Source organism: Bactrocera tryoni, chromosome 2 (assembly GCF_016617805.1).
Source record: "Bactrocera tryoni isolate S06 chromosome 2, CSIRO_BtryS06_freeze2, whole genome shotgun sequence".
Classification (NCBI taxonomy): domain Eukaryota; kingdom Metazoa; phylum Arthropoda; class Insecta; order Diptera; family Tephritidae; genus Bactrocera; species Bactrocera tryoni.
This window is the reverse complement of record NC_052500.1, coordinates 70,419,186-70,439,973: the sequence shown is the minus strand read 5'-3', so window position 1 is coordinate 70,439,973 and position 20,788 is coordinate 70,419,186. Positions and strand designations below refer to the sequence as shown.

At 37.1% G+C, this 20,788-nt stretch overlaps 1 protein-coding gene across 4 annotated transcripts in view; it reads right to left on the bottom strand.

The window, feature by feature from the left end:
• Positions 1–20,788, bottom strand: part of LOC120769302 (transcription factor HNF-4 homolog) — a 69,320-nt gene that overhangs the window by 35,787 nt on the left and 12,745 nt on the right. For all 4 annotated transcript variants that reach the window (XM_040096229.1, XM_040096232.1, XM_040096230.1 and 1 more), the window contains exon 2: positions 11,145–11,310. In XM_040096229.1, coding sequence (XP_039952163.1) covers positions 11,145–11,232 — 88 coding nt within the window. In that variant the 5' untranslated portion in view covers positions 11,233–11,310. The remainder of the gene's footprint in view (positions 1–11,144; positions 11,311–20,788) is intronic.

Sequence of the window (20,788 nt, the reverse complement as noted above, 5' to 3'; positions counted from 1 at the left end):
GCAATTATTATTTTTGGTTATATTTGTGTGTTGTCGTTGTTGTAATTTCTATGTAATCACTTGAATTGCTGCTTTGCTTTGCACACTTTTTGTGTGTTTCGCTCGATTTTCGCCAATTTAATGGTCATCGGCAACACAAAAGCGACGTGATCGAGCGCTGCGAGCAGCCACAAGCACACAAACGCAGACACTTATACGCATACAACCATCTGCGCACGCCACACACGCTGAAAGTGTGCGAAACGTGGCGCGCAATGAGTGGTGTCACCGATGTTGATGAGTGATGTTGGCGTTGGCGGTGGTGTGCCTGCGGTTGTGTTTGTGGCTGCGACTCTCCGTTGTTGTAGTTGTTGTTGTTGGCCCGTTTGTACTTTGACCGGGCTGAAGCATCGCCATTCAAAGCTGTGACGAAACGAAAAATTGAACTTTGCTTCCTTTCGTACGCGTCGTCACCGCACAAATGATTGAAAGCATGACTGTGCATGTGTGTGCTTGTTTGTGTTTCTTTCTTTATTAAATATTTACTGTTTTTCTATTTATTGGATTTTGCACCAATTCGCAATTGAACATTGGCGAAGGTGTGTGCTGCTGTTGCTTCGTTGTTGTTATTGTTATTGCGTGTAGTTTGCAAGCGATCGCAGATTTTTGAGCGAAATTCTTGGGCAAGGCATGTTTTCATAGCTGCAACATTGGCCCACAGAGGACAGTCCAGTTGAGTAAATTGTCGGTGTGAACACAAAAACAAACAAACATACGAGCAAAAACAAAAAAAAATAATAATAAAAAAAATTTAATTAAACAAAAAATAGTAAAAATTAAAAAAAATTAAATTAAATAAAAAAAAAAAAAAAAAAAAAAATATTAAAAAAAAATAACACAAATAAAAAAAACATATGTAATACAAATTTGTTGATGTTGCGCATACCGATCTTGTATGGCGTCGGCTGCCACTCGCTGTTTCAGCTGTGGTATTACGTGTACGCAGGCATTTCACCGGTTGCTATGCTTGCATGCTCCAACGTCCGTCCATCTTGGTGTGACGTTGTCGGACTTTGTGGTTGGGCAACACCGCCTTACACGCTGCACAGCACATGCGTCGAGAATGCAAAATATGGCAAACGAAGTGATTGCGCCTGCATGCCAATGCAAGTACAGGGTGGTACAGCTGCTGATTGACTTTTGAGTCACCGGTTTGTTTCTAGTGAAATCATGAAGTGAGTTACTCACCGGCATAATTCAGAAGTTATTATTCAGAAAATTATATTTTGAGAGCAATTTTGTCGGTTTTCTTGCGTTTAGAATGAGAAGTTTGTATAAAAGTGAGGTTACTTCAGATCAGGGAGAGCTCTAAATTTTCAGACCATTTTCGAGTTGTTGTTGAAGTTTCTAGATCGTTAGCGTTCAAGAAGAAGGGAGTACAATATTTTGACAGTTGTTTTGGAAAACATTATATTATGTATCAAATTGTTTAAAGTTTCCACTTCCGTATCTTGAAATTGAAAATCAATGTATTGAAAGCGAAAATCGTTAATTTTTTATAGTTTTTCCCTTTGAACGTAGTCTATAATAAGGCGTCTAAAACCAATATAACGCGAACGTTATTCAACTATGACTCTTTTGTAGAGTTAAAATGTAGTCTACATTTAGGCATACAAACAAAAAATTAAGTTTAGCGAAGCCACACACCATTGTTGTTTATATATAATTGTGGAAAATTCAAATATAGTCTACAAAATACTTAATGCGATAAATGTAATTCAACTTTGACCCTTTTTTAGAATTAAAAAGTAGTCTACATTTAGGCATATAAACAAAAAATTCAGTTTAGCGAAGTTACACACCATTGTTGTTTATACATATGTAATTGTAGAGAATTCAGACTAAGCAAGCATTTAACACAAAAATACCTCAGTTTACAGTAGTAGCATAGAAGAGTTAGCCTACAACTAGGCGCTTACCAGAAAACACACGTATTTTAGCAAAACCTCACACATGGCTAGTTTATGGCTGACGAAAAGATCACTTACTTTTTTGAAATATAGAAGGCATTCATGTGTTAAGGCATAAAATATTGTCTCACGCTGGTTGTCAAAGTTGTGTAGAGGAGCGTGAGGTGGAAAAGTCCACTTTCACTTTCACTTTCTTCTCCATTGTACAGGCTTTGCAAGACTAAGGCTGAAATATCTCAGTACTGCGTACCAGAAGACCTAACCGAATCTGATATTAGCCTTTTCAAGAAATTTGTGACATGCTCAAAGCGGTTTGTCGATCTGTAAGGATCTTATGATCCAGTATATAAGCATTTATAGATACCACAACGGATCGGCGTTCTTAGCTGTCCCGGTGATATCCTTCTTCGGATTAACCATTTCACCTTACCTAACCTAACCTAACTGTCCAACAATCAGTGAATAGTGCTTCAAAACGGGCGAAATCTTAAAAAAAAACAAAATTAACTGAAGTCGCTGAAGCACAACCCAGCAGAGGCTTATAATAAATCTGTAGAAAATGGGATTCAATATTGGCATACTTCTTTTGGCGCAAAAAGGTATATATTTGAAGGCGAAAGTTAAGATTTATATAGGTTAGGTTAGGTTTATCTGGTAGGCCAATAAGCCACGCTTGACGCAAATTTTAGCAGACTCTGTGGCCTCACTATCTATAGCACCATCAGTGTATCCTACCGTGGGGATCCCAGATGCTTACAGGGTAGTCTTGCCAATACGGAACAAGTGCAGAAGAGATGCTCCATTGTTTTCCTGGTACCTTACTCCTGATATTTCTAGCAGTCTTCTCGATCTGTCAGCCTCCATTCTTCGGGCGTAAGTCGCTACGAAAAAACATTTTTTGTCAGTCCGGATCAAATTTGATCAAATGGCATATAAGGTTCGGCTGTTCGCGACTGAAGAGTTTTGCCATAATGAACAATATATACGATGCGAAGTCAACAGAAAGTTCAATTTTTATTATTTTAAGTATATACCCCTAGCAGCACCGGATGGATTTTATCTCTTTGATATCAAAAAAAGATACTTGTGATTTTTATTAATATACATATCTCACTGGTTGACTTATATTTTCGATATAATCTCAGCCATAGGTTGGGATTCGATGTCCAGGATTTTGAGAACTTGTGGAACTGATTTCTAGCGTTTTAAGAAGAGAAGTGACGTATCTCGACTGTGACTGATTAATGTACAAATTATTATGTTAGGACGAGTTTTCAACCGATTTTAATCAGTCAAAGCACAAACGTGCATCGTTATAAGAGAAACACCTTCTTTCATTTTATTAAGATAAGTCAAATATTGGCTGATATATGCGGAAGTTCGAAAATCTTTATATTTGGTATTTATGGGCTAATTGAAGTATTGAGCCGATTCAACCCATTTGAAGCACACAGACATACTACTATCAGGAAAGAATTTCAGAAAGAATCAGGAAAGGATTCTTTCTGAATTTCAATTGTATGTACATATGTATATCCCGGTCAAAAGCCAACTATGGATACTGGAGTCCCCATTTTCGGTATTTATGGGTTTGAACCGGTCTGGTTGGGCTTGAACAATTTTTAGACATAAGATGACATACCTTAAATAAATCATTCGTGCTAAGTTATATCCTGATATGTTAATTCATTCTTGAGTTGTATACTGGAAAGTGAAAATTTCAAATGGAATTTAAAATTGTGTCATATGAGAAGTAGGCATTGCTGTGGTCAGATTTCGTACATCACTATGCTCATTTATATGTATATAGTATATATAACTCTATATGTATCTCGATAAGTTTTAGATGATACATCCACTTAGGTGAACAAAATTATCTATAGCAACATATTACAAGAGTATAAAAACAACCCAATACCCATATGAACCACCCTTTCTATTTATGCCTACAATTGCATGTGCAATCTTAAAACAACAACAATCACGGATATGTTTACAAAGAAATAACATGATTCACACAATGCGACGCGACTAATCGTTCACACCACTGCCGCAAGCAATAATCGCGTCGCGCACAAGGCAACAATGTGTTTTTTTAATTTATAAAAATGCATACGTAAATACATATATACATATGTATATTATTCACTAAAATTATTAAATGAAATGTATCAGAACACGCTATAATTAAAAGAATCAATGCATGTCACATTGCCGATGGAATAATTGTGGCTGATGATTCAACTGGCGTTGCTATCAGTCAACCGCTTTTTTCTTAAAATTCAGCACGTACTGAATACTAAAATAAAGAAATTTTATAGTTTGAATAAAACTAGAAAAAACCCTTAAGTTCGGTTGCACCGAAGGTAGAATACCTTAACACCCTACACAAATAAAAAAGTTGTCATATAAGAGTTCGAGTTTGATTGGTCAGTTTGTATGACAGCTATATGTTACAGTGGGCCGATCTGAACAATATCTTTGGAGATCAAAGATTTATAATGAAAAATAATTTATACCAAATTTTGTGAAGATATCTTGTTAAATAAAAAAGTTTTTCATATAAGAACTTGATTTTTATCGGTCAGTTTGTATGGCAGCTATATGCTATAGTGGGCCGATCTGAACAATTTTCGGAGCTTGTAGCATAGCTTTGCGTAATAACTTATGCCAAATTTTGAGAAGATATCTTGTGGAACAAAAAAGTTTTTCATATAAGAACTTGATTTTTATCGCTCAGTTTGTATGGCAGCTATATGCTATAGTGGTCCGTTCTGAACAATTTATTCGGAGTTTGTAGCATTGCTTTGTATAATAATCTGCGACAAATTTTGTGAAGATATCTTGTCAAATAAAAAAGTTTTTCATATAAGAACTTGGTTTTGATCGGTTAGTTTGTATGGCAGCTATATGCTATAGTGGTCCGATGTGAACAATTTTTTCAGAAATTGTAGCGTTGCTTTGTATAATAATCTGTGACAAATTTTGTGAAGAAATCTTGTTAAATAAAAAAGTTTTTCATATAAGAACATGATTTTGAGTGGTCAGTTTGTATGGCAGCTATATGCTATAGTGGTCCAATAACGCCCGTTCCGACAAATAAACAGCTTATTGGGTAGAAAAGGACATGTGCAAAATTTCAGTTGAATATCTCACAAACTGAGTGACTAATTCGAATATATGTATAGAGACAGACAAATATGACTAAATCGACTCAGCTCATTATTTTATAGGTCCGACGTTCCCTACTGGGCGTTACAGCCTACATGACAACTTACCCACTATTCAGGGTATATAAAATCTAAGGTATTGCGTCTCAATCGCTATTGAAGGCTTTCCTGATTGATCTATTAATGAGCGCTGCTCGCGCTAAACGAACGCCTCATCGCCTATAAATACGCAAAACACAAATCGCTGTTTTGTTGTCAATTAAAATTCATTACTGTACCGTTTTATAGTAATCAATATTATTGCTAAATAATGTGTATAGTCGAGTATAATAAACAGAAATGAATATTTTGCATGTCACACACCCACACATTCCAGATTATTAAACGATTGCGGTCTACAACCTTGTCGCCCTTGCATCACAGCTCTGCGGTGCGCTCTCTTTCGCGCCCACATACACCAAACACAACACATTTGTCTATGGTGAAAAGACGATAATCATTGTCCGGTTGCTGCACGGGGTTATCGCAGAGCCACCTCGTCTATGAAGGCGCACACTGATTCTTTTGTAGTTCAGCCACTTGTCGAGGCGCGAACAACGTGCAATCGGATTGTATGCGATATACATACATATATTACAAATAATAATAAATATATTTATATTTTAAATATACTATATATATTTTTTATGAAAGTAAACACCGAAATCTTCAGGCAAACAAACCGTATATAAATACTCAACACTTTCTTTAGTAATCAATAGATAATATTATCAATAAATAAATAAATAAAAATACTGTCCGAAACAAGGGCGTGGCGAAATCTGTGTTCACGTAGCTTTAGTGGTAGTTGATTGTCAAACATAAGGAGATAAATTACTGTCACTTTTGTGATAAGCAGTGTCGCGCTGAAATCGCACGCGAAAACAAATGGAATTTTCTGCAAAATATACAGGGTAACTTAATCGAGTTCGGTTAATTTTCCTTTCATAGTTCCAAAAAAAATGTTGTTAACAAAGTTCAATGAACGCCGCGATGTCCCATGGGCGTTAAGGACCTAGGTGCTTTATTGTGGTTCAAAAACCAATAGTTGTCGGTACATAATTCCGCCCTCTTTTTGCGTACAGCTTCGCGCAAACGACGCATAACACTTAAATAGTATTCCCAGTTGACATTTTGGCCGGTCGAAAGGAATTCGGAGTCCACCACACCTCCATAATCGAAGAAAACTGTCAACATAACCTTGATTTTTGACCTGCTCTGACGTGTTTTTTTCGGCTTCGCCACGATATTCGCCTGATTCCGAGTCCGGTAGTCTTGCCATGGTAGACAGTAGAAGGGCTGGTTCAAGGTATCATGTGACCCGTGAAAAGGATCACCCTGGCGGTAACGTTTAAATAGCACAGTCTCGAACGGAGCTTACAGATAGCTGGTGCTATCCGTAATCGGTTACTATCGTAATGGGGGCTATGAGGATGCGAACCTGCTTTTTCCTACACTCCCTCTCTACATGTTCCAAGATACGTATCTCATGGAAAAAGCAGAAAAGAAAGCAGAAGAAGAGAGATAAGCTTAGTCTAGGTACAAAGGCTGCCACTAGCACTGGAGCTCCAGCTAAGCCCATCAAGGCAACAATACAAATCGTTCAAATTTATTCAGAAAATTCACGTTCTTTAAAGAATGTGTTTCGCGCGCTTAACTCAACTTATGATCAATATAATCGGCTACTGGGCGTACCATTCGCAACACCATCACCCATTTTGAGACCCAGCATTCATTATTGGATAATATTCAACCGAATAGACCACGCCCAGCACTTAGCGAAGAAAATATAGCAGCTGTAGCTAATACCGTGGGAGTCGATTCTGACGCATGGAACGAAAAGTTTCAAGAAGATCCCACGTTTTCGAGCCAAATTCTTCAGCGTTCAGCGTTGAAGCCCATTTCTGACTCAATGGGTATGTAAACCAAAAAAATTGCCGCATTTGTGACGAAATGCAACCTAAAGGGATTCAACAGCAGCCATTTCATTCAGAAAAAATCAATGGTTTGGTGTGGTTTGTGGGCTTGTAGAATCATTCTTCGAAAATGTTGCCGGTGAGAACGTAACCGTGTGTAGCGACCGTTATCGTGCCATGATAAGCAACTATATGATGCCTGAGCTCGTGATCTCGGCGACATATGGTTTCATCAAGACGGTGTCATTTCCCACACATCGCATCAATCAATGGATTTATTGAGAAAACACTTTGGTGAGCATATAATTTCACGTTTTGGGCCGACCGATTGGCCAACAAGATTGTGTGATATCACACCGTTAAACTGTTTCCTGTGGAGATATGTAAAGTCTAAGGTCTATGCGGACAATCCCGTTTCGGTTCAGGCATTGGAGCAAAACATCGCATTGTCATTCGCCTGATACCAGTCGAAATGCTCGAACGAGTCAGTGAAAATTGGACTCAACAGATGGTCCATCTGAGACGTAGCCACGGCCAACATTTGAAAGAGATAATCTTCAAAAAATAAACGCCAAAGAATGTTTACTCGAACGATAATAAGTATTCCACATTAAATTTGAAGTTTCTGTGTTTTTTCTGTAAAAAGGAGGGAATCTCGAAATGGCGGGATAAGCTGAGTTGATGTAGCCATGTCCTGAGATTGAAATATCTCGGTAGACACACCTCCCTTTCTCATTGATCCCTTTAGACCTTTAAGAGATGCACTTGTGCAGGGTATTCTAGCTTTAGTGCAGTCAAAGTTAGAGTTTTTTTTATATTTATTTATAAATTTACATATACATATATAAATATATATGTACTTTTATATATTAATATATTCTTGCCTGTGTATATAATGTTTACATTTCCTACACTGAATTTCCCTTTAGAAAAATGTTTGGCGATAAGCGTAAAATATTATTTGCTGGATCACTAAGTTAAATAATGAGCCTGGCTTCCGGTGAGACAGCACAAAATCGCTTACTGTTCACTTACAAACATATATTTAAATGCTTATTGTAATTAATACTTATTTAATTCACAAAAAAGTGCTTACATATTGACAATGGAAATTTACTTAAACGACAATGAGCAAAATATTCATAAGAATGCTCTTTTTGCGTGCCTTTTTCCTGTCATCGGAAGTGATCTGATTTAACCTTTTACTATTATTTTGTCTACACTTTTTTGGGTTTAATTATTTGCTTCTCTTTACTTTCTTTAGTTTGTATCAAATACGTTTTGATTTACATATTTATGTGTGGTCAAACGAGAGGCTCGAAACGGATTTAAGCAATTAAGGCGAGTTACGGCAGAAACCTGTTTCCGGTACCAATTTATGGCAGAGTTTTACATTTATCGGATTTAAATTATTGTTGTTGCTATAAGATCGTATTATGCTTAGTTAAATATTTAAAGTTAGATTCGGTGGATTCACAATCAATTTGTGAGTCACGATCAGGAAAATTTGCTAAATCTACTTAAGCATATCTATAATGCGACTTCAACTTGTTGTTGTTGTAAGTCAGTTTAATCTAAATAAATTAATAAGTATTAGATTAGTCGCTAAAAAATAAGGCAAAAAGTGCTCTCTTCAGAATTTGTAGAAATCGATTTAGTGTTGTTAAAAACTAAATATTTTTAAAATGTAAAGGTTTGTGGTCTTCAAATAAGTTGTTAGATTTGCCACTAAGTTTGTAACACCCAAATGGAAATTTTGAAGATCACATGAAAATATCTGGCATATAAATTAACAGCGTGACGAGCTAAGTCGATATAGCAATATCCTTTCTGTCATCTGTCAGTTTGTCTGTATATGTATATGCGAACTAGTCGCTCAGTTCTTGAGTTATCCATCTGAAATTCTGCATGCGCCCTTTTCTCTTCAAGTAGCTACTCACTTGTCGGAATTGTAAACATCTGCCCACTATAGCATATAGCTGCCATATAAACCGACCAATCAGAATCAAGTTCTTGTGTGGAAAACTTTTTTACTGGACAAGAGGAGTTCATGAAATTTGGCATGGATCATTGTGTCATACTATAAAGTGTTGGAAGGGTGAGATTTTAAGCTCTACCTCGCTCGGGTCGACCTATCCTTGAAAAAGTGGATGAAATTATGTAAAAGATCGATCACATAAGCAGCCCTGACATCGCTAATGAATTTAACTGTCATCATCGAACAGTTTTGAACAATGTAAAAAGCAGGCTACAAAAAGAAGCTCGTTGTTTGGGTACCACATCAATTGTCTGTGAAAAAATTTATGGACCGAATTAACATCTGCGATTCTTTGCTGAAACGAAATGAAATCGAACCATTTCTGAAGCAAATGGTAAGAGGAGAAGAAAAGTGGATCAAATACGACAATAATTTTCGAAAAAGGTCGTGGTCCAAGCGTGGTAAAGCTTAACAAATGGTCGCAAAGTCAGGATTGACGCCATGAAAGGTTATGCTGATTGTTTGGTGGGATTGTTATTCTGGTTTTTCGGTGTTGCTATTGTCTTTACCGCTTGATAATTCCGTTTTTTTTTTGTTGTTGTAAAAATATTGTTTCATTAAAACCTTTAAATTGAAGAAGTACTCATAATTTGTTCAAACAATCAATTTTGCACTGCCCAAAATTTTCCAATATCGACTTAAGTTTGACTAAATTAGGATTTCTGGTTATTATATTACATTTAAAGTCGACAAATATTACTTTAGTAACTCAAAATGAACGCAAAAGTGCTAACTTCAAAACTTTTAAAAGTGAACTTAAGTCTTTGCGCTTCAAAATGTTTGTGTTGTTGTTGTAAGAATAAATTATTTTTATACAAGTATAGTATAATAATTAAAGGCAGTCATTCCTCAAAATTGCTCAAAAGTCGTAACAATATTTGTTATTGTTCTTGTAAGAAAAAATTGTGATTGTGTTGTTGTAGCAAAATATTTTTTTTTATACTTTAGGTCAGAAAATATAATTGTAGGCACTTAAAAATAATAGAAATATGTTAAGCTCAAAAGTTTATAAAATCAACTTAAGCACCTAAAGATTTGTTGTTGTTGTCGTTGTAAAATATTATTTGTGAAATTAAAAGTAAAAAAAATAATTTCGAGCACTAAAAAACAAAAAAAAAATTCAACTGAAAACTTTAGAAAATTGACTTAAGTTGCATCGCTTAAAAATCTCCTTTTTGTTGTTGTAAAATATTACTTATGCACCTCGAGGTTATAAAATACGATTGCGGCCACTGAAAATTAACTCAAATCGGCTTTTGAGAATTTACCAAAATCGACTTATGCTGTTTTAATGCCGTTCATCTACCTCTAGTAAAAAAATATAATTGAAAAATAACAAATAATCAATATTTCATTATATTGGCTTAAGTTTAAGCACTTAAAAATGTTGTTGTTGTTGTTGTTTTTGTATAATATTTGTTGTAAAATTTTAAGTTTTAAATATTATGTTTTCCAAAAACGCTAAGAAGCAACAAAAATTAGTTCAACTCTAAATTTCATTAAATCGACTTAAGCTGCAGCACTTGAAATGTTTGTTGTTGTTATTTTAAAATGTTTATTTTTTTTTACATTTAAGGTTATAAAATACGCTTTTAGCAAATTAAAATTAAATCAAATCAAAATTTTTCAGAATTTTCCAAAACCGACTTACGCCATTTTAACTCTATTCGCTCGCCACAAATCATAAATATAATTGCAAGCACTAAAAATAACAAAAAAATCGTTCAACTCAAAATTGTATAAAATCGACTTAAGCTTCAGCACTTGAAATTTTTGTTGTTGTTGTTTTAAAATGTTTGTTTGAAAATTTTAGTTTATAAAATAAAAAGAAAAAAAATGTTCAACTCAAAATTGTATAAAATCGGCTTAGCTTTAGTGGTAAAATTTTTTGTTGTTGTTGTTGCAACGCAGTTTTTAAAATAATGTATTTAAGATCATAAATCACGATTTAAACCACTTAAAATCAATTCTAAGCGAATTTTATCAGATTTTTTAAAAATCGACTTACGCTATTTTAACGCTATTCACTCACCTCTGTCATTTGAATCGCCTTCCACATTCTCCATTTTATTATTTACTTCTATATTCACTTCTTGTAAAAGTTCCTTTGGGTCCTTCATTTTTTCCCCCCGTTTTGACCACAAAGACAAATCAACAAAACGCCATTTTTCCGACAATTCCGCTCATAAATTACTTAACTGTAAAGTACAAGAAGAAAAAACGATTATTATTTTACGATTAGGATTTTATGAGTGTTATTAGCAAATATGATATTTCAGCAGAAAATAAATATAATAAAAGTGTATATATGTATGTATGTATTTACAACTGTATGTATATAGATATGTATGTGTCTATATTAAATAGCTAATCGAAGCAATTTAATTGCGGGTGCATAAAACCAACCGATAGCCAACCCAGCCGACTGAAGGCGAGCCATTCAACTCAGGTGACAAGGTTATGAGCGCGTTGGGCCCTTACAACTAGGCCCAGTGGACACTGTCTTGCATAATTTCCTTTTTGTTTTTGTGCCTACTCTATTTTAATTTTTCGCTGTTTGTCTCATTTTCCTGACTTTTTCTTCAATGACATACGCAAATGGGAATTTTAAATTGTTTGCGATAATAATAAAATGGAAATTTCAGAAACCCCACACGGCGACGCACACAATAATTAATGCGACGGGATCAAAAAAGGTCTTAAGAATGGGTTGCATGCATATGTATGTATGCAGCAGTCGTAGCAAGGTGTTACAAATGGATAAAAAAAAATTACTCAATAAAAAGTTTATAAATATTTATATACTCGTTTGTAGGTATGTAGATTTGTGATCTAAAAAGTGTTCAAATAAATATGCATATGTATGTATGTACTTGTAGATATAAATTTCTAGATGTGTTTGCCTACATGTTAATATATATGTATTTGTATATAGCTATATATGTATACATCAGTGGTTACATGCACAGTCGGAGTCAGAAAGTTTTCGGGTAGGGGTTTTGGGTATTTTAATACTACATATATTATTACCAGAAAACAAATTGGTATTACAAATACCATCTTCGATTATCATTAAGTCCTTGCATACGGTGAAAAATCAACAAGAAATTCGAAAACTCTTGTATTAGGTATTTGAGGGCTAGCGGAGGTATTGACCGGATTTTAGGTATGTGCTCCCAAGTGTCTTAAGTCTTGATCTCCCAAACGCGGAACAGTCAAGAACGAAGTGTTAGCATGTTTCTTCCGCATCTTCCTCCAAACAACTTCTGCATACGGCGTCCGGTAAGATTCCCAATCTTACAGCATGTATGCCAATGGGGCAGTAGCCTGTTAAGAGTCCCACTACTAATGAGAGGCTAGCCTTACTGAGGGCAAACAGATCGCTAGATCTCCTGCGTTCTATCTTGGACCAAAAGGCTTCTGCGACTGCGCAAGCGTTGGCCAAGCATCCGCGAGGCTCAGCTATCTAGTAGTAGAACACAAGAGGATGCAGGAGCACCGACCCGTTCCCATTCTACCGATATGCCTGTAGTAAGAGGCGACTAAAATCCAATATGCAATATTTCTGCTATTTTGCTTGCATGGAAATTTCAGCATAATCTTGTCAGAAATAGTGCTATAATACTCAGCTTGAACTGTTATTTTAAACTTTGAGTGAGACTCACTAAAAAGAAAAAACATTTGAAGTTCAAGCGACAAATGTTACCAGTCATTGAGTTTGATGGGTGCTCAACTGGTAGTAGCAAAAGCTACAAGGTCTGATCGGAGACATAAATCTGGTTCCAAGGGAAGTAGGTAGCCCTCGAAGTTCGCTTGAATCTGTTCATTGGGTTTGGCTCTTTGAGGAGATTGTGGTGGTTGTGTTTAAAACGTAAAGGCAGTTAGAATTTCAAATTCAGTTCAGTGTGGAGTCGCACTGCGGCCGGGTGCAGGATCCACAAAACGGCATAGGTGTTAGGTCGGCCTCGAATCCGACCAACCTGTCCAATTGGAACCAAATAATACTCGGAAAAAACATGTATTATTTGGGGCGATGATCAATGCGTTGTTTTGATCTATGTGTTTTTAAGCGCCGTGGGGTAAGGCCGTCGTCGCAGGGACTCACATGAAAACAAAACGACTTTTGTCTTGAGCACAATTCCAGCGAAAGACTCGGTACATGACCTACTGTAAGGAATGCGGCTAATTTGATTCGGTCAACGGTTGGATAAAAAATTGGGTTCATTCCAGAAACGTCAATCCGACTGCCTTGAGCACGACTCTAGGGAAGGAGTTGGTTCATGTTATGCTGTAATGAATGCAGCTAAGTTGATAATCATCGCCTGGATAAAAAAGGGTCCGATTACGTCAATCCCATGATCGGTCGGTCGAGCGATTCAAAGGAAATATTCGGTTCATGATATACAGTAAGGTTCCACTCATATGCCCAAGGCATCAGGACGGGTTAGATGAAAGAAGTTATAAATTTGGTCCTCAATGTGAGTATTTTCTTTTGGAGTTACGATGTGAATATACTCTCTGTTTATAATATTCTCTTTATCTTTCAATATCAGACCTCTTTTACCGACTACCAATCCAATCTAGGGACGTTTCTTTAGTAAAATTATTTATACTTCGGCCACGTTTGACAATTAGTCCTTATCAGAAACCAAGTTTGATACTAAACGATTTCTTTTAGTTCTAAAGTTCTCGTTCAGTTTTAGAAAATCTTAAATTAAGACATAACGGAACAAGGAGTACTCATTTTCGAGATGTCTGAGATACCAGTTTTTCGAAGTCTAAACTACATACACTGACGGCTGCCAAGAAGTACTGGTGTGAGACAATCTCTACGAATGTTATGAAATTCTTTCTATAACAGAACGACCATCGGCGACATTCTGCCATTACAGACCTACCTAAAAAGTCCTTTATCCGTTCAGAAGCGATTGAAAACTAGTAAATTTCTCCATTCCATTATACCGCTTACAACTGCAAGAAAGATAGTCTCGACTTAGTATCAAAACAAAAATAATATAAAAGCGACTACTTTTCCCTTTTGTAAGTTGCCGTTAAAATCAACCGGTCTTTTCTCAAGGTTTACTGTATAGTTATTGAGTTGATTTCTGAAATAATGTAATCTTTCCCAAAGTACCTCTAATAAACTTCATAAAAAATATTAAAAAAACAGAATTGACAGAATTTGCGGCAGCTTGTGACACTGTTCTTCTTGAGGATAGTATAGAACAGCTGTTCCTTAGCACTTATGACCATAATAGCTCAGTCATTAGTCAATTGCGTACCGAAAAATCAATTTAAGGTCTACAACTTTGCTTCCGCCGTTTTTTTTTTTTTTTAATTTAAGGCTTTGTTGTATAAAAATGGTTTGAAAAATGTAACTCAAAATATTGGCCGTCGCTAGCTACTACTTTTGACCATCTTTCTGGCAGCACGCATATTCCGTGACGAAAGAACTCCTCATCTTTCAAGTTGATCCAAGTATCAATCCAAATTTTGACTTCTTCACAGGAACTGAAGTGCTCGTTTGCTAGACCGCGTGCCATCGATCGGAACAAGTGGTAGTCAGATGGCGCAACGTCTGGATAATACGGCGGGTGGGGTAAGATCTGCCATTTCAGCGTCCCCAAATATTTTTTGACCACCTTTGCGATGTGAGGCCGAGCATTGTCATGCTGGAGGATGACTTTATCGTGTCTTTCCTCGTACTGTGGCCGTTTTTCTTTTAGTGCTTAGCTGAAATGCATCAATTGCAATCGGTATCGATCTCCTGTGATGATTCCACTTGGCTTTAGCAGCTCATAATATATCACTCCCAGCTGGTCCCTCAAAATGCAGAGCATAACCTTGGCGCCGTGAATGTTCGGTTTTTCCGTCGACGTGGAGGCATGTCCAGGCTTTCCCCATGGCTTTCTTCGCTTAGGATTATCGTAGTCGACCCATTTTTCGTCGCCAGTTACAATGCAATGTAAAAATCCCTTTCGATTGTGCCTTTGAAGCAGCTGTTCACATGCAAAGAAGCGCCGTTCGACATCTCTTGGTTTCAAGTCGTAAGGAACCCAGTTACTTTGTTTCTGAATCATTCCCATGGCTTTGAGGCGTTTTGATACGGCTTGCTGTGTCACTTGGTCGAGTAATACTTCCTATTCAGCATCTTCGAAAATCTTCTCCCTTCCACCATCATGCCGGTCTTCGACGATGACGATTATGAAGTCATTCTTAAAACGTTCAAACCATTCGCGACATGTTCTTTCACTTAGGACAGCCTCACCGTACGTATTCGAAAGCATTCGATGAGCCTCAGCCGCACTTTTCTTGGTATTAAAAAAGAAAAGCAAAATTTCCCGCAAATGTCGAGAATTCGGCTCAAAAAGTGACATTTTCAGTTGACAATAAGTTTGGGATGCAAACAGATCTTTGCAAATATTTTGTTGGGTTAATGTTGACACAATTGTCCAAGATCGATATAAAACGATTTAATCGATTTAAACGACCAGTACTTGACCCTAGAGACATCTATTGGAAAACGGCGGGAGCAAAGTTGTAGATCATACAACCGACGGTCCTGGCTTCACGTGGACAATAATGTATGCCACATTTGGTGAATATATCTTTTCAAATAAAAAAGTTTTTCATACAAGGATCTGATTTTGAATTATCAGTTTGTATGGCAGCGATATACATAATGGTTCGATAACGGTAATTCCGACAAATGAGCAGCTTCTTAAGGAGAAAAAGTCTTCTAAAAATTTCAAATCGATATCTTGAGCGTAAATGTTATACAGACAGACGGGCGACCGGACAGACAAAACGAACATGGCTCGTCACGCTGATCATTTATATATATATCGACGTTTCCTCTTAATTTACCCTGTTCAGAGTGTAATAACACTAAATTTTCTAATACTAACAAAAGGTGGTCCGAGATACCTAAAATTTCCTTTTTAGATACGCCACTGTATCTAACACAAACACACATACATACATACATATATGTATATGTAAATATATGACAAAGAAACACAAGAAGAATATGTATGTATGTACAAAACAGTGAAGAAAATCAACCATAAACTTTATTATTGCATTGATAACACAAAGTGGCGATTTAGTTGCAGACAAAGAGGACATCACCAACCAACACACACACATGTTCACACGTTCTTCGTAGATTAGGTGCGTGCATGTAGTAACAATAATAAAACCAATCATAAACACACACACACACCAACACAAGTACTTTGAAGAAGATTGTAAAATGAAATAAAACATGATTTCATGCAGTTTTGTGATAAAAACAACAACAACAATAGCAACAGCGATTTTTATCAATTTCATATTTTTATGAAGCATACAAAGGCGCAAACAAATATTTTGTTGACTCATTAAGCGCTTTGCTTTGCTGTACAAACATACATACATATCAAATAATATAAGTATATATCCACATATACATAAATGTATATATGTACATAAGTAAGTGTAAGTCTGTGTATGGTAGTGTGAATTGAAATCCTTATCTCAAGTGTGCTCTGCATTACACACTTCAATGCGGCGCGAAGGCGTCCGAGATCGCATTTCATTGTGCAGCCAAGTGTACGAAGCACACACACATACTTATGTATATTTTACTTTGACTTTGTCGGGATTAGTAATTCTTGTTGAAAGTAAAAGTGGCTAGTGTAAACCCCCGTCTGCACCTAATGGGTGAAATTGGTCACACAATATACTAAATGACTTGTGAGCCTCAAGAAGCTTAGAGAATTGTCTTGTTGAGCAGCAGAAGAGTTTGTAAATAATTATATTTAATTTAATGCTGTTATTGTTACTTCATTATTTACTAGCATATTGTCTGCATTAGACTTCAAGAACACGTCTCAGTTCAATAGTCATCAATAAGTCTATAAAGTTAGGTTAGGTTGAAGAAGTTGTACCTAAAAACCAGGTTACTTACGGAGTGGTTGCACCGAAGCAACATAAGTACATTTCTTGTAGCATAAACGGGTTTGTCAAACAAAACACTTTTCCATAAGAGCACTTAATTTCGGTCGAACAGTTTGTATGACATGACAGTAATTCGATCTGGTCAATACGTTCGGAAATTCTAGTATTGTCTCGGAAAATAATCTATGCTACAGATACATTTCGTGAAGATATTTTTTTAAATAAAACAGTGCTCCATACATGGGCTTAATTTTAATCGGTCAGTTTGTATGACAGCTGTAGGGTTTGTCGGGAAAGTAATAGGACTTAGTTGATTTAAAAAAAAAATTTATTGAATCAATCGTTACAATTCTTTAAAAACTTTCAAAATAGGATCGTTCAGCGTCGATGCAGCGCTGCCGCGATTTCCAAGCATTGAAGGCGTCACGGAGGGCATTCTCCGGAATAGCCTTGAGAGCCGAGGTGCATGTTACTTGGATCCCCTCTGTCGTCTCAAAATGATTGCACTTCAACGGCCCTTTTTAGGTAAGGAAGCAAAAAAAAGTCCGAAGGGGCACATCTGGGCTTTTTGCGGAAGCTTTGGAATGGCGATCATGGTTAGGTAGCTGTTCACAAAAAGGGCGGTGTGAGCCGTTGCATTGACGTGGTGCAACTTCCAATTTGCTGCGATGTCTTGTCGGACCCGATTGACCCTTCGTTTGAGTCTCTTGGCGACTTCCACGTAAAAATTGGGCGTTGACGGTTTGTCTAGGAGGAAGAAATTCATGGTGGACGATGCCTTTGATGTCGAAAAAGACAATGAGCATCGTTTACACTTTGGATTTGCTCAAGAAAATCAATCCTATTACTTTCCGGACAAGACACTGACTGAGTATTATTAATACTTTAAGCCTTATGTGTTTTCCATTGAAATTTTTGAAGAAGAGGAATTTTCACAGCATGGAATTAAAATCACCTTTGGTGTATTCGACATGAAAAGGTTGCTGGAATAACATTTTCTCGAAATCTTGTAGCAAATAGAGCGCGAACAAGCTCATAGGCTCCTGGAAGCGGTTGATCGACACATATTTCATCTATTGAGCTTCGAGTCCCAGTTCTTTCAATTCAACTATAGTTTGACTGTGATATCGTAAAATAGTATGTACATAGTCGAATACATTTTATATATTGCCGATTTCTTCATTTATTCAATACCTGTTTGTATTAATATGTTTTAAGAAAGTTCTGTATGCTTGAGTACTTTGCAGCTTTTTACAGAAGCGAAGTCTACTGCTTGCAAGAAAGAATTTTGTTTCAATCTTCAAACGACGGCAATGAAATCGAAAGCAGTTGATAGTTAGGTATTTACTGTTTACTTTTACATATTCCACTCTTGAGTATCTTCTTATGAAGCAAGCCACACCGCAAAAATATTGGTAGTAGCCTTGCCCAACAGGTTTAAAGGTTTCTGGACTCTTCTAGTTCGTGCATACCTGTGTTCTGTATACCATCATTTTTAGGAATCAACTTCGTTAAATGGCTGAAAATATCTACAGTATTTATGGTCCTAATACTTGTACTGTAGCGGCCAACCACACACAACAGTGTTTTCGTCAATTCAGTTCAGGTTATTTTGTCGTCAAGCATGGTACATTGCTCTGGAAGGCCAATTGTCGAAAATATCGATCAAATTTTGGAAATCATCGAGGTGGACCATTATGTAAGCATTGTTTCGTTTAACCAGGCGTTAAAGGTTGCACAGAAGCTTCGGAGCCATTTAAAGAAGGCTAGATATAATAAGAAGCTCGATGTATGGGTGGTACACGAGTTAACGCAAAAGAACCTAATGGAACAATTTTCATTTGCGAATCGCAATAAAATCACTATCTCAAGCGGATTAATGCTAGTGATAAAAAGTGGGTCATTAACAACAACGTCAAGGGAAACGATCACGGTCGAATTGCGGTCAACCTGCTAGAATTACCAAGACAGAATTAACGCACCAAAAAGTCTTTCTAAGTGTTTGGTGGGATTGTCAGGGAACAATATGAGCTGCTTCTCTACAGCCAAACTCTTAATTCGGACCTGTACTGTCAAAAATTGGACCGTCAAAAGAAAGGAATCGTCCAGAAGCGGCCAGCTTTGTATAATAGAAGAAAAATGGTGTGCCAGCTGGACGACATCAGGGTCGATAGTGAGTTGCCAAGAGCTTTGGATGCTGAGTTAAGAAGTTCTTTTGTATCCAGACCGGACTTAGAATAAAATGATTACTACTTATTTCCGTTTATTGGGTATAATATTGCTGGTGAAAAATTCGCAGCAAGGCAAGGTTACGAAAATTGGCTGTCTCAGTTCGTGGAAGACGATGAGGGTTTCTATGAGAGTGGTATTACCAAATTACTTACAAAACCTCTAAGGACTTAGGAAATAGTAATGAAAAAAGTCGGTGTTCGACCAGACTTAACCGCTACCTAAATGGATTACATCGTCAACGCACTCTTTCCCACAGACGAAAAAAAGGCTGGTAATCCATAACAGACTCTAAGGCTTCAGCAAATCCCCCAGTTCACACTCAAAGAGCTGCAACTATCTACTGGCAAGCTCAAGACCAACCAATCATCGGGGACGTCATCCCAACAGAAATCTTGAAAATAATTGCTGCAGAGCGACCGGTGGTATTATTGAATATGTACAACGCCTGCTTCGCAGCCGGGATATTCCCTGAATCCTGGAAAATGGATGGAGCGAATCAATAAGGAAAAAGGAGATCCCAGTTTTAGCATAACGTCCATTATGCATATATTGACACAGCTGTAAGGCTGAAGGAACGGCTAGTTACACGCAAACTCGCAGCCGCTATCAACGAAGCTGGAGGATTCTCACCTAGACAACACGACTTTAGACCCGGCAGATCAACTCTAGGAGCTATAAAATGCGTCATTGAAAGTGTAGAAGAACATCAGCTACGACGCTGTAATAAAACTCGAAAAGCCAGCCGAATCGTACTTAATTGGCTACGCGGACGACATTGCAGCAGTAATTACAGCAAGAGATACAGAAGAAGCGCGAAGAGAGTTCGACTCACACAACCTCCAGCTCACTACGGGAAAAACAGAGCCACTACTGCTAACAAATAAGCACAAGCTCCACGAAATAAGTATGCAAGTGACTATGTATATTTTAAGTACACAAAAAGCAGTAAACTACTGAAGCGTAAGACTGGACCCCAGACTAACTTTCAGGATATAAATCCAACGCCGCAGGAAGGGCAGCAAAAATCACCTGCCAAATTAGCAGACTAATGGCTAACATAGGGGCCTCAGCCAAGGAAGGAGAAAGCTCTTAATGTCGATGACAATCAGCGTCCTATTAAATGGAACAAATCTGGGCAGATGTGCTGAAAAAGGAAAACCGGCGTAAGATAGTGTGGCCAGAGTGCACCGCTTCGCAGCCCTCCAATTTGCATCAGTCTACCCAACAGTGTCAGGTGAAGCAATATTAGTAATAAGCGATCATGTCCTCCGCGTAGCCAATTAAGTACGATTCGTCTGACCTTCTGGCATACGAAAGAAAAAAGCTGTGGGAGCTAAATAAAAGAACATGGCAACGAACATGTGAGAATGAGAGTCGCGGCAGATGGACGGTCTGACTAATCAAAGACCGAAACTTATGGTCAAGCTGTAAGTTTGGAGAAGTCGATTTTTACACAGCTCAGCTGTTATCCGGTCACGAATACTTCAAAAAGTACCTCCACAT